The following is a 13,660-nucleotide window of genomic DNA, read 5'->3' as shown; positions in this document are numbered from 1 at the left end:
AGTTTAAGAGTCTATAAATCTAAACTATGAACCCATACCAGAGATTTTCACATTGTCTTTAATTAATGTGACCCTAAAGCAGGTGCAGAATCAGCCTACAGAGCTCTCAAATCAAATCAAATCAAATCAAGTTTATTAGTGTACTCACTCAGTGCGGAAAATCCCACATTTTCATTAATGCATGATCAGAATGCATGAAAACCAGAAATAAAAAGGGTTATTGCAAAGATGAAATCATTAGATGTTTTAATGATATTTTCACTGCCGAACCGAAAATGTCCCAGGCTTTCTTCTCAGAAATCTGGTCACCTTAATTTAAACTGCACTTTCTGTAAACATCTCTGCTCAGATGAAGCTCTGCGTGCTTGGAACTCGTGTTGGAAGCAGTAACTCCATCCACAGGCTCGCGGGGGAAGGTGGAGCCGAGCCCAGCTGAGTTCGGGCGGAGGCGGGTTCACCCTGAGCACGTGGAGCAGTCGGTAACTATTCATCAAAACATCACCGTCACTTCGCGAACGCCAGCGGTCTAACTGCAAACCTTCGAGCAGCCCATCACAAGCCTGAAGTTCTGGCTGCGGCTCAGACGGGGTTCCTATTGGTCCAGAGTCTCAGCTTTGTTCCGTGCGGAGACAGAGTCAGGGGTCAAAGGCGACCTTTGAGTCACGCGGCGCGAGTTGACTGGGAGCAGCGATCTGGGAAAGCTGTCCCCGTTAAAATCACCAGTCCATCAGTGTGAGAGAAAGCGGGCCGCGATCAGGGACAGAGGACGGTGATGGAGCAGCGTAAAGCTCGGGCTGTGACTCTTTCCTTCAGCGTGGAGTCGCTCATAGCTCGCGACAAAAACACCAAGGAGCGGCGGAGAAGCTGCGAGTCACCGCAGCACAGCGCGGAAAAAGTGCCCCAGCTCTGCCTCCGACCCGCACTCAAACCCGAGCCTGAGGAGGGACAAGCTGCCTGGGTCACTCACTCGGAGTTTTCACACACACGTAAGTTTATCCGTTTTTATTAGCCCTCCATTTCTGTAGTTTGTCTCCTTAAATAAAATAAATAGATGCGCTCGCCGGTAAATGCGAGGAGGTGAATGATTTACAGGTTTAAACGTGTAGAAAGTTAATCGACTTCAGAATACGGAGTCGCGCCAACATTCAACTCAACTGGATCATCAAAATACTGAAGTGATAAATAACAGCACACTTGTAATTTAGGCTCGAGAGAGAGAGATCATGCACTTTATCCTGGTCTGGCTTTTCGTGGATCTGAAGTGCATAAACAGAAAGCCCGAATGCTGCCGTGAGGTGGAAACACACCTGGATGGGGCACGCAGGCCGATGCGCGCGCACACACGGGACATTTGGAGTTGTTAATCGAACTACAAGCATTGTTTTGGGGAAGTGGGAGGGAAACCAATAAACCTGGAGGAAACTCTGAGAAAACATTTTATTTTACTTATTTTTTATGATTTCAACGAAAGACTTCATACTTCCGACATATCACGGTGCATGTTTACTTAATTTTGCTCATGTGCCAGCTTACCGACATGTCAGTGAGTACTGTACAGTTCTAGTGAAGTAAAAGGAGTCCCGTGTTCTAGTTCTAGCTGTGTTCTAGGGGAAAGCAGCACAATCATGACATTGTGTTGGTCAGAAACCTCTCAAAAATACTGTAAACCTCAGCTAGTTACATCAATGTAACTACAAGTATAAAGCTAACAGTAAGTGCAGAGCTAACCTGCAACATGATCTGAGCTTGATCGTACTCTTAGTGCAATTATTTGACACACATGCACCCACTGACCACTCAATTAGAATATGCCCTGACAACTATCACTAGATGTTTAAAAAAACAAAATCAGGTTTTCTGTTCATCACATTGCTGAAATCCTAGCACAGAAATGAGAAACTCCATACTGTTTTGAAAATAATCAGTGATTTGTCAAATAACCCAGTAAACATTAGAATAACACTTTGTTTTTTAACCTCATTCGACAGGGCAGGTGAGCTCACAGTGCGCACTACGCAAACACAAGTCCAACCGCAAGCCACGCACACCCTTTACCACATCTCAGTTGCTGGCACTTGAGCGCAAATTCCACCAAAAGCAGTACCTCTCCATTGCTGAGCGTGCCGAGTTCTCCAACTCACTCACGCTTACAGAGACTCAGGTGAAGATCTGGTTCCAGAACCGCCGTGCCAAGGCCAAGCGACTACATGAGGCTGAACTCGAGAAACTCAAACTGACTACTAAATCTCCACTGAGCCCATGCCCATCCTTTGCTGTGGCACTGCCTGTTGGCCAACCACTCTATAGCAATTTGCTTCCTTACCAAAGGCCCCTGGTGCCTGTTTCACCACTTGGAGTGTACGGAACACAACTGGGATATGGTTTGTATCACCTGGCATGAATGGATGTAATGGAAATAGAAAAAAAACTAAAAATAAATCCAGTCTGTGAATGCAAAATACTGGATCAATCAGAGATCTCAAAAGTGCCTGATGTGGAAAGAGGAGACCTTTGCCTTTAATCCATAACTGATGGATTTGATATGATTCAGTGTGTGGGTGGATGCATCCATTGTTTTGTATTTATGTGTGTATGTGTGTGTGTGTGTGTACAGTATGTGACTCTTATTCATCTTAATGTATTGTACTTCACATTATTCTTTATATAACATTGTTTTAGTGCTACAACTGATTATCTGCTGTTTAAATTTTTATTTCAATTAGCATTATACCTCAACCTAAAAACAAACTGCAGGTTAACTGTTAAAGCTGAAGGTTCAATACATATGTTTTTGAATGTAACTGAGAACCTTTGATGGTAAATTGATAAAACATCAATTTATGTTACGCCTCCCTGGGGAGGTGTTCCAGGCATGTCCCCCGGGGAGGAGGCCCCAGGGAAGACCCAGGACACGTTGGAGGGACTATGTCTCTCGGCTGCCCTGGGAACACCTCGGTGTTTTTCCCGAGGAGTTGGCCAAGGTGTCTGGGGAGAGGGAAGTTTGGGCTTCCATGCTCAGACTGCTGCCTCTGCAACCTGGCCCCGGATAAGCGGAAGAAAATAAGATGAGATGAGATGAGATCAATTTAGTTTTCCAAGGATTGGTGTCGGCTTTCTCCTCTCGCTGAAAATGTATCATTTTCCACTTTTTACATTCCTTTGGAACAAATTTGGCAATATTATTTTTCTACACTGTTTTGCATATACTGTGTTTTTTTCCTGAGAGACCGAAACAGATCAATTTTATTTTTTCCAACAGAGAATAAAATTATTACCAATGGATTATTACTATATAGTGAAAAGTTTCTTTTTTTTTCCTCATAAAAGAAAAAAAACCTTGCACATATCATGCAGAGCTACAGGTTTTTGATCTTGGCAATGACTATATATTTTCAGGGTTATGCTGCACTCATCTTGGCACCGTGTACTTTGATTTCAAGCTGGAAATTCAGTGCTTTTTGTTGATGGTTACATAAAGCTTTTCCATACAGCACTTCACCATGCAAACAAAAGAGGCAAACAATATGTAGGGGGGATTTCAGTAGTGGGGCAGCACAGTGGTGTAGTGGTTAGCACTGTCACCTCACAGCAAGAAGGTTCTGGGTTCGAGCCCAGCGGCTGGCGAGGGCCTTTCTGTGCGGAGTTTGCATGTTTTCCCCGTGTCTGTGTGGGTTTCTTCTGGGTGCTCCGGTTTCCCCCACAGTCCAAAGACATACAGGTTAGGATAATTGGTGGCTCTAAATTGACTGTAGGTGTGAATGTGAGTGTGAATGATTGTGTGTCTCTGTGTGTCACCCTGTGATGACCTGGTGACTTGTCCAGGGTGAACCCCGCCTCTCACCCATAGTCAGCTGGAATAGGCTCCAGCCTGTTCTACAGGGTCGCAGGCAAGGATCCTATCCCAGCTGACTACGGGCGAAAGGCGGGGTACACCCTGGACAAGTCGCCAGGTCATCACAGGGCTGACACATAGACACAGACAACCATTCACACTCACATTCACACCTACGCTCAATTTAGAGTCACCAGTTAACCTAACCTGCATGTCTTTGGACTGTGGGGGAAACCGGAGCACCCGGAGGAAACCCACGCAAACATGGGGAGAACATGCAAACTCCGCACAGAAAGGCCCTCGCCGGCCACAGGGCTCGAACCCGGACCTTCTTGCTGTGAGGTGACAGCGTGCCACCACATATTAATTGCCATTCCAAAATAATAAAACTTTATGCCACCACAGTTTGCTGACTAGAGCACACTTCCCTTTGAGTAGTTTTAGCTGCAGAGTACTAATAGCACTTAACTAAAGCATCAGTAAAAACACAATCCATTAATAATATGCCATTTAGAGTCCAGCTAATTCTTTGAGTGTGCTCTAGGGTGTAAGCTTTCTATCAGGCTCATTGTGGAGAAGTAAATTATTCAATCAAACACCTTTCTCTTCAGATAATCTCTTGAAGTCGAATTGCGTTTAGTTTATTGACTTCTTTACCCTCTTGTTATTCTGGTGATTGTGAGGACTGCATAGAACATGGGACTGGATTGGGTCTGGACTAGGCTCTATGACCTTACCAGGACCAAGGTCTCTGTGGGTATTTGATCTATTAGTATAATAAAGTCTATGTCTGCTAGGCCACTTGAATAAAGTTGTTAGAATGTCAACTTGAGGTGTATCGGATTCATATATACAGTGGTGCTTGGAAGTTTGTGAACCCTTTAGAATTTTCGATATTCCTGCATAAAACATCATCAGAGTTTCACACAAGTCCTAAAAGTAGATAAAGAGAACTCAGTTAAACAAATGAGACAAAAATATTATACTTGGTCATTTATTTATTGAAGAAAATGATCCAATATTACATATCTGTGAGTGGCAAAAGTATGTGACCCTCTAGGATTAGCAGTTAACTTGAAGGTGAAATTAGAGTCAGGTGTTTTCAATCAATGGGATGACAATCAGGTGTGAGTGGGTACCCTGTTTTATTTAAAGAACAGGGATCTATCAAAGTCTGATCTTCACAACACTTGTTTATGGAAGTGTATCATGGCACGAACAAAGGAGATTTCTGAGGACCTCAGAAAAAGTGTTGTTGATGCTCATCAGGCTGGAAAAGGTTACAAAACCATCTCTAAAGAGTTTGGACTCTACCAATCCACAGTCAGACAGATTGTGTACAAATGGAGGAAATTCAAGACCATTGTTACCCTCCCCAGGAGTGGTCGACCAACAAAGATCACTCCAAGAGCAAGGCGTGTAATAGTCAGCGAGGTCACAAAGGACCCCAGGGTACCTTCTCTGCAACTGAAGGCCTCTCTCACATTGGCTAATGTTAATGTTCATGAGTCCACCATCAGGAGAACACTGAACAACAATGGTGTGCATGGCAGGGTTGCAAGGAGAAAGCCACTGCTCTCCAAAAAGAACATTGCTGCTCGTCTGCAGTTTGCTAAAGATCACATGGACAAGCCAGAAGGCTATTGGAAAAATGTTTTGTGGATGGATGAGACCAGAATAGAACTTTTGGTTTAAATGAGAAGCATTATGTTTGGAGAAAGGAAAACACTGCATTCCAGCATAAGAACCTTATCCCACCTGTGAAACATGGTGGTGGTAGTATCATGGTTTGGGCCTGTTTTTCTGCATCTGGGCCAGGACAGCTTGCCATCATTGATGGAACAATGAATTCTGAATTATACCAGGGAATTCTAAAGGAAAATGTCAGGACATCTGTCCATGAACTGAATCTCAAGAGAAGGTGGGTCATGCAGCAAGACAACGACCCTAAGCACACAAGTTGTTCTACCAAAGAATGGTTAAAGAAGAATAAAGTTAATGTTTTGGAATGGCCAAGTCAAAGTCCTGACCTTAATCCAATCAAAATGTTGTGGAAGGACCTGAAGCGAGCAGTTCATGTGAGGAAACCCACCAACATCCCAGAGTTGAAGCTGTTCTGTACGGAGGAACGGGCTAAAATTCCTCCAAGCCGGTGTGCAGGACTGATCAACAGTCACCGCAAACGTTTAGTTGCAGTTATTGCTGCACAAGGGGGTCACACCAGATACTGAAAGCAAAGGGTCACATACTTTTGCCACTCACAGGTATGTAATATTGGATCGTTTTCCTCAATAAATAAATGACCAAATATTTTTGTCTCATTTGTTTAACTGGGTTCTCTTTATCTACTTTTAGGACTTGTGTGAAAATCTGATGTTGTTTTAGGTCATATTTATGCAGAAATATAGAAAATTCTAAAGGGTTCACAAACTTTCAAGCACCACTCTGTGTGTGTATATATATATATATGCCACTTTGTTTACATCAAACGTGAATTTCTGATGCACATTATTTTCTCATTTTGCTTTCACCAATCGATCAAATTGTATGCAGCAGTGTTTGTAATTAGTTTAATTCCATGTGATAAATTACAAAAATATTTGCATCATTTTAAATTCAGTTAATACTGCAGCCAATTCGGTCGAAGAAACAAAAGGCAAAATGTGATGTAAAGATTTTTCGAGAAAATGAAGATATTTCAAGCCATATGTTTCTTTTTTTTAAAGCATGACCATTTTATGCAAGCAACCTTTTTATAGTTATTAATACACAATTGAATACTAAATTGAATATTTTCTTGGCTCCCTCTGCTGGTCTCATGCAGAATAACACCCATTCATCTGCTAAAGAACAACAGCAACAACTTTATTCATCACACGTTTGTGAAATTCCTCTCTGCATTTAACCCATCTGAAGCAGTGAACACACACATGCAAATATACATGAGCAATGAGCACACACACACCCAAAGCAGTGGGCAGCCATTCTAACAGCTCCTGGGAAGCAGTTGGGAGTTAGGGGCCTCACTCAAGGGCACCTCAGCCCAAGGCCGTCCCATATTAACCTAACTGCATGTCTTTGAACTGTGGGGGAAACCAGAGCACCTGGAGGAAACCCACGCAGACATGGGGAGAACATGCAAACTCCACACAGAAAGGCCCCTACCAGCCTCGAACCCAGAACCTTATTTCTAATAATTGCTCCCACAGTTGATTTCTTCACACCAAGCTGCTTACCTATTGCAGATTCAGTCTTCCCAGCCTGGTGCAGGTCTAAAATTTTGTTTCTGGTGTCCTTTGACAGCTCTTTGGTCTTGGCCATAGTGGAGTTTGGAGTGTGACTGTTTGAGGTTGTGGACAGGTGTCTTTTATACTGATAACGAGTTCAAACAGGTGCCATTAATACAGGTAACAAGTGGAGCACAGAGGAGCCTCTTAAAGAAGAAGTTGCAGGTCTGTGAGAGCCAGAAATCTTGCTTGTTTGTAGGTGACCAAATACTTATTTTACCGAGGAATTTACCAATTAATTTATTAAAAATCCTACAATGTGATTTCCTGGATTCTTTCCCCCCATTCTGTCTCTCATAGTTGAAGTGTACCTATGATGAAAATTACAGGCCTCTCTCATCTTTTTAAGTGGGAGAACTTGCACAATTGGTGGCTGACTAAATACTTTTTTGCCCCACTAAAAGGTGCAGGCTAGCTGTTGGTATCTCATATAGTGAAGGCTACACCAGGGGGCAGATCCTTTTCTTAAAAATCAAAGTCCTTCCCATGCCACAAGGCACATTGGGTGGCACCAATCTCCGTTTTGGTAGCCCTCAGTCTCTCACCTATTACATAGCTAGGGTTACAGTGGGGGCTAGTCCTCTGGTAACTGCAAGAGTTCGTCTCCCTACTCATATCTGTATCGCAGTGTGCCTCACCAGGTGGCAGGAGGTACCATTCTTATGATGGTCGTTGGTATGACCTGACCGCATATAGAACTCACAATCTCCTGATCAAGAGGCACGTTAACTACTAGCCCAGCTCATAGTTTACAGGCTTCCAAGTAGTGTTCAGGACTCAGACACAGTCTCAGTGTTTAAGTCTCAGCTAAAAACATATCTGTTTAGTCAAGCCTTTTGTTAATAGTGTTTATGAGGTAAAGGTGTAGATCAGCCCCCACAGTCCAAAGACATGCAGGTTAGGTTAACTGGTGACTCTAAATTGAGCGTAGGTGTGAATGTGAGTGTGAATGGTTGTCTGTGTCTATGTGTCAGCCCTGTGATGACCTGGTGACTTGTCCAGGGTGTACCCCGCCTTTCGCCCGTAGTCAGCTGGGATAGGCTCCGGCTTGCCTGCGACCCTGTAGAAGGATAAAGCGGCTAGAGATAATGAGATGAGATGAGATGAGATGAGATGAGATGAGATGAGATGAGGTGTAGATCTGGAGGGTCCTCAGGTATAGAGTGTTTTGGTAAACTGGGATGTATGGATGCTGTCCCCCCCACTTGCTCACTCGGGTTTGTTGATGGTGGAGTGGCTGCTACTTTATGTCCCAGGGCTCTCTCATGACTGTGTTACCTTCTGGCTCTCCCCTTTAGTTATGCCATCATAGTTAGTCTTGCCAAAGTCCCTGCTTGCACTCAGCACACAATGCACAATTTTCTTAATTATTAGGTGACATCAGGCATAACTAACAACCTGCATTTTCTCTATCTCTCTCTCAGTACAATGTCGAGCCTGAGACACCAATGATGCTGACCTCTTCTGCTTCTCAGACCTGCCTGATCCATCCTGATGCTGTCACAACCCAGAGGTCACGGGAACGGATAGGACCCAATGTGCAACTACAGAGAATGAGCAGAAGCATACCTGAGGAGTGGGCTCGTGAGGAGGGCAGACAGGTGACAGGCGCAGCAGCACAGTCCAAAACCCACTCAGTGAAATCCAGGAAGATGGTGCGAGGGCAGAGTGACTGATGGTAATAATCCCAGGGAGAAAAACGGAGCTGGAAAAAAATAACAAAGACCTCAATCAGAGTGATGGCAACTAGTCCCAAAAAATGGCAGGCAAAATCATAATCCAAAACATAAACAAAGTCCCGAGCCAAAGTCACAGTGACAGGTTCCGAAAAATGGCAGGCAAAATCGTAATCCTAAAAACATAAACAAAGTCGAGGAACAGAGCATGAGCATGAACATAAATGTGAGCTAGATAAACTTACAGTGAGTATTTATTCACGCTGAGTGAATCTCTTCGGTATGTTTATTTAGAGTAGCTGATGATAAACATGTAGCAGGTGTGCTAACGCAGCGCAGGGAGAATGGGGAAAAATACAGAGTGGAGCACACAGGTGCAATTTAGGATCTGGAAGTTCTGTGCTGGGTCGTGACAAATGCCCTACTTCTGGCTGGAATCTCATCACATTGCTCCTGTGGAAGATGGCCCCATATGGACAGTCTAAAGTCGAATTTAGAAGACGCTCTGGACACTTACAGTTTTGCTGCAATAGTTTGAACTACAACCACCATGAGAACTTTAGGACTGCAGTTGTCATGAACAGTTTTGCACTGAAATCTCCATCAATGAACAGTTTATAACTTCAACAAAACAGACTTCATGTTAAACTATAATGAATTTTCTGGTTACATAGTTGTACTTTGTGACTCTATAGGACACAGTTATAGAAGCAAGTTATTTATAATCACACTATCTGTTATCACCCAAATGAGGATGGGTTCCCTTTTGAGTCTGGTTTCTCTTGAGATTTCTTCCTCATGTCGTCTGAGGGAGTTTTTCCTTGCCACCATTGCCACAGGCTTGCTCATTAGGGATAGATTAGGGATAAAATTAGCTCATGTTTAAAGGCTTTAAATTTCTGTAAAACTGCTTTGTGACAATGTCTATTGTTAAAAGCGCTATAAAAAATAAACTTGAAACTCAACTAGTGCAGTCGATGACTGTCACTTGCCATTGTACCACATATTATATTGGTAAATGAGTCTGGTAGCATTTGATTAGATGTGAAATGAATGCTGCTTGCCCTTGGCTGTTTGGATAGTGTTAGCATTGACTGACAGCAGCATGAATGCACGAGAATAGAAACATTTTGCCTGGTGTAAAAGGTAAGTATTTACTGTGAGCTTTACTGCCTTATCTCTTTCTATCTGTTTGTTTGTGTTCATGCATGCATGAGAGAGAGAGAGAGAGAGAGAGAGAGAGAGACTCTGTGTGCACTTGAGACCCTAGTGGTGTAACTGAAAAGATGAAATTAGGTCTATTATAAAGTATTGCATTTTTTCCACATAGCTGCTGTTATACTCTTAATAATTGTCACATGTCACCTGTTAGAGCGGGACAGGATCCATCCCACTCGGGAAGGTGCTGCACTCATTTCTTGCAGCATAGGTCATAGTCTCAGAAGAGGTCTAGTTAACTTCTGACAATCCAGAGCCAAGGCCAGGGAGCAGACGAACAGGCTAAACCAACTGTCTGCTAGCTGCACAGAGTCGTCACTCAGGGCCCACTACATCGAGACTGTGTCTGTTCCCCGAGCTCAACAAAAAGGTAGAAATTTTCAGAGAGTTTGTTCCAGTAACCTAATCAATATAAAATTAGATCATACTGACTGTACAGCTGCTGCCAGCACCTTTGAGCTAAAGGTGGGGCTATTAAATATTAGATCTCTTACATCTAAAGTGCTAATGGTTAATGAACTCATTACTGATCAGGAGTTTAATGTACTGTGTTTAACTGAAACATGGATTAAGCCAAATGAATATATAGCATTAAATGAAGCGAGTCCTCCTGGATACAGTTATATACACCAGCCTCGTCTAACTGGCAGAGGAGGAGGCGTCGCGGTTATTTATAACGATTATCTAGGTGTAACACAAAAACCTGGTTATAAATTCAATACATTTGAAGTTCTTCATACTAATAAACATATGTAGCCTCAAAAAATAAGTCTACACAGTTAATTCCTCTCATCTCATCTCATTATCTGTAGCTGCTTTATCCTGTTCTACAGGGTCACAGGCTAGCTGGAGCCTATCCCAGCTGACTACGGGCGAAAGGCGGGGTACACCCTGGACAAGTCGCCAGGTCATCACAGGGCTGACACATAGGTGGGGTTTACATTAGACCGTATCAGCGGATCATCAGATTAACGTTTTTAAAACGATTAACATGCACACAGCAACACCAATACACGATTCGCCTGCACACAGCAACGCCAATACACGGATACGCTCGGCTCCGCAGGCATCCTGCGCTCCAAATCACTCCGCCCTGAACAGCGAGTGCCCTCTGGAGGGTGCGCACTCCGGCCCTGCGCAGCTCACACAGCGCGCAAGTGAAGCGCACGAGCAGTGATTCGGGACTGAGCCGCTGTGTGTGTGCTCTCAGTGCATATCGGGTATGCGTGTCACTTACCACTTGCAAGTGGAAGGATGGCAAGCCTAAAGACAATCATAACTACACAATGGGCAGTATTTGCATCAGTATTTGCAGTATTTTCATACTTTTATACTCTTTAATGAAAGGTGATACAAGGCGGAAGTCCACGCCGTTTTTCAGCAGTCGCGTCACATGACCAACGCCAGCGAATCAGGAAGGTGGATGTCACAGTGACGTTGTCCAATAACGACGCCAGCTAGAGCTCAGCACAGCGTATCTGCGTATTCTCAATGTTTACACAGCACCGGACCAGACACAATCTGGATTGAATACGTGGACGCTGGCGGATTCCCGTTTCCCGGCGTTTCCAGGCATTTTAATGTAAACGGACAGTGCATCCGCGAAGAAAACGAGACAGATACGGTCTAATGTAAACTTGGCCATAGACACAGACAACCATTCACATTCACACCTACAGTACGGTCAATTTAGAGTCACCAGTTAACCTAACCTGCATGTCTTTGGACTGTGGGGGAAACCGGAGCACCCGGAGGAAACCCACGCGGACACGGGGAGAACATGCAAACTCCACACAGAAAGGCCCTCGCCGGCCACAGGGCTCAAACCCGGACCTTCTTGCTGTGAGGCAACAGCGCTAACCACTACACCACCGTGCCGCCCAGTTAATTCCTTTGCTTATTATTTACAGGCCCCCGGGGCCATATTCTGAGTTTCTTTCTGAATTTGTGGATTTTATCTCAGATCTTGTTTTTTCTTAGACAAAGCTTTAGTTGTCGGAGATTTTAATATTCACTTCGATAACCCAGAAGACCCTTTGAAAACAGCGTTTGTGTCCATTTCAGATTCAGTAGGAGTTAATCAGAATGTCATAGGACCGACCCATAATGGTGGTCACACCTTCGATCTAATACTAACATTCGGGTTAAACATAGAAAATACAGTCATACTTCCACAGTCTGAAGTTATCTCAGATCATTATCTCATCTCATTTAAAATATGTCTGAGCAATAATATATGCACCTCGCCATGCTACCATGCGGTGAGATCCTGTGTGTGTGTGTGTGTGTGTGTGTGTGTGTGTGTGTGTGTGTGTGTGTGTGTGTTTGTAAACATCAGCAGGTGAACAGAGAGATGGTGAGTTAATTTTTAAAAGATGGACTGAAGAGCAGAAGAAACCCACAGTCACATGTTGTGCTATGAAGAATCCACAAGTGCAGATAATCCATAGCATTCGACAAAGAAGAGATTGAGGCTATCCCATGTGAGGCTACCAAAATGCACCTTGAACTCCCCAGAGATTACCAGGCTAGTGGACTAACACACAACCACATTAAACCTTGACAGGCCAGCAGCTGGTAGACACACAAAAACTAGCAATAGGCAGAGAAGGCAAGGATAACTACCAGCTCTGACCACAACACTAAGACTTGCATAAACATGAGAAAGGGGAAACTCACACATGCATCTGCAGGGCAGTGTGGGGCGTCGGCGACTCAGAGGGTCAAGTTTGTCTGGAGTAAGCATTAACATCACCCACAGGAGAGAAAACAAATCCAGTTTATGGGTAGTAATCCAATATTTAATTCAAGTTAGTAATCTGCTGATGACTTGGTTTAGGTGAAGTCCAAGAAGATAAGTGATTTCAAATAATCCCCAGGTAGAAAGTTAGAAAACTCCAAAGGTAGAGCAAAGTTCCATCAGTACACATTCCAGCTTCTACTGCCAGAAGTCAAACAGTCTTCAAGCACAGAAGCACCACCACAAGAGTGCAGGACAACCCTGATGTTAAGAGAGCAACGAGCTCACTGCATCACCCAAGGTGGACCAAGGCCTGAAGGAAACCGATGCCCAAAACTGGCTACGGAGCTACGCTACAACCGGCAGACAAAACATTCAAACAAAAAAAACAAGCAAACAATCTATCTATCTATCTATCTGGCATATCACTGCAGTGACGTGGCCACTCTGACAGCTTCAGCCATCAAAGTCTCTAAGGAAGAATTACAGTAGTGGTTTCCCGTTGCCTTCTACTGGATTATTATAGAGGTTTTCTCCTCTCAATCATTCACACACACAGTCACACCTAGTTAACCTAACCGTATGTCTTTAGACTGTGGGAGAAACCGGAGCACCCGGAGGAAACCCACGCAGACACGGGGAGAACACGCAAACTCCACACAGAAAGGCCCCCATTGGCCACTGGGCTCGAACCCAGAACCTTCTTGCTGTGAGGCGACAGTGCTAACCACTACACCACCGTGCCACCCATCAAACTATACAAACACAAAAAGAAAAACAAAGGGAGAAAAAAAGAAAACGCTCTGGTGAGAAGCGGCAGCCAAAATGCGCACAGTGAACTCTCAATCGGAAACAGAAATTACGTTAATAATATTAATGGAAGTTTTGGGGATGAAAATGGTACAGA

General features: G+C 43.9%; 1 protein-coding gene across 1 annotated transcript; it reads left to right on the top strand.

The window, feature by feature from the left end:
- The first annotated feature begins 371 nt into the window (after positions 1 to 371).
- On the top strand, positions 372 to 3,249 carry msx2b (muscle segment homeobox 2b). Its single transcript, XM_060935275.1, has 2 exons — positions 372 to 986; positions 1,989 to 3,249. The coding sequence occupies exons 1-2, from the start codon at positions 773 to 775 to the stop codon at positions 2,399 to 2,401; spliced, it is 627 nt and encodes a 208-aa protein (XP_060791258.1). The 5' UTR covers positions 372 to 772; the 3' UTR covers positions 2,402 to 3,249.
- The last annotated feature ends 10,411 nt before the right edge of the window (positions 3,250 to 13,660 follow it).

The sequence above is a fragment of the Neoarius graeffei genome, chromosome 12, assembly GCF_027579695.1.
Source record: "Neoarius graeffei isolate fNeoGra1 chromosome 12, fNeoGra1.pri, whole genome shotgun sequence".
Classification (NCBI taxonomy): domain Eukaryota; kingdom Metazoa; phylum Chordata; class Actinopteri; order Siluriformes; family Ariidae; genus Neoarius; species Neoarius graeffei.
Note: the sequence above shows the minus strand (reverse complement) of the source record. Positions and strands in the feature narration are given on the sequence as shown.

Bases quoted from the DNA above. Each gene is read 5' to 3' on its own strand.
- msx2b (XM_060935275.1), top strand. From the start codon at position 773: ATGGAGCAGCGTAAAGCTCGGGCTGTGACTCTTTCCTTCAGCGTGGAG. The intron at 987-1,988 runs GTAAGTTTATCC...CTCATTCGACAG, and splicing joins CTCGGAGTTTTCACACACAC to GGCAGGTGAGCTCACAGTGC.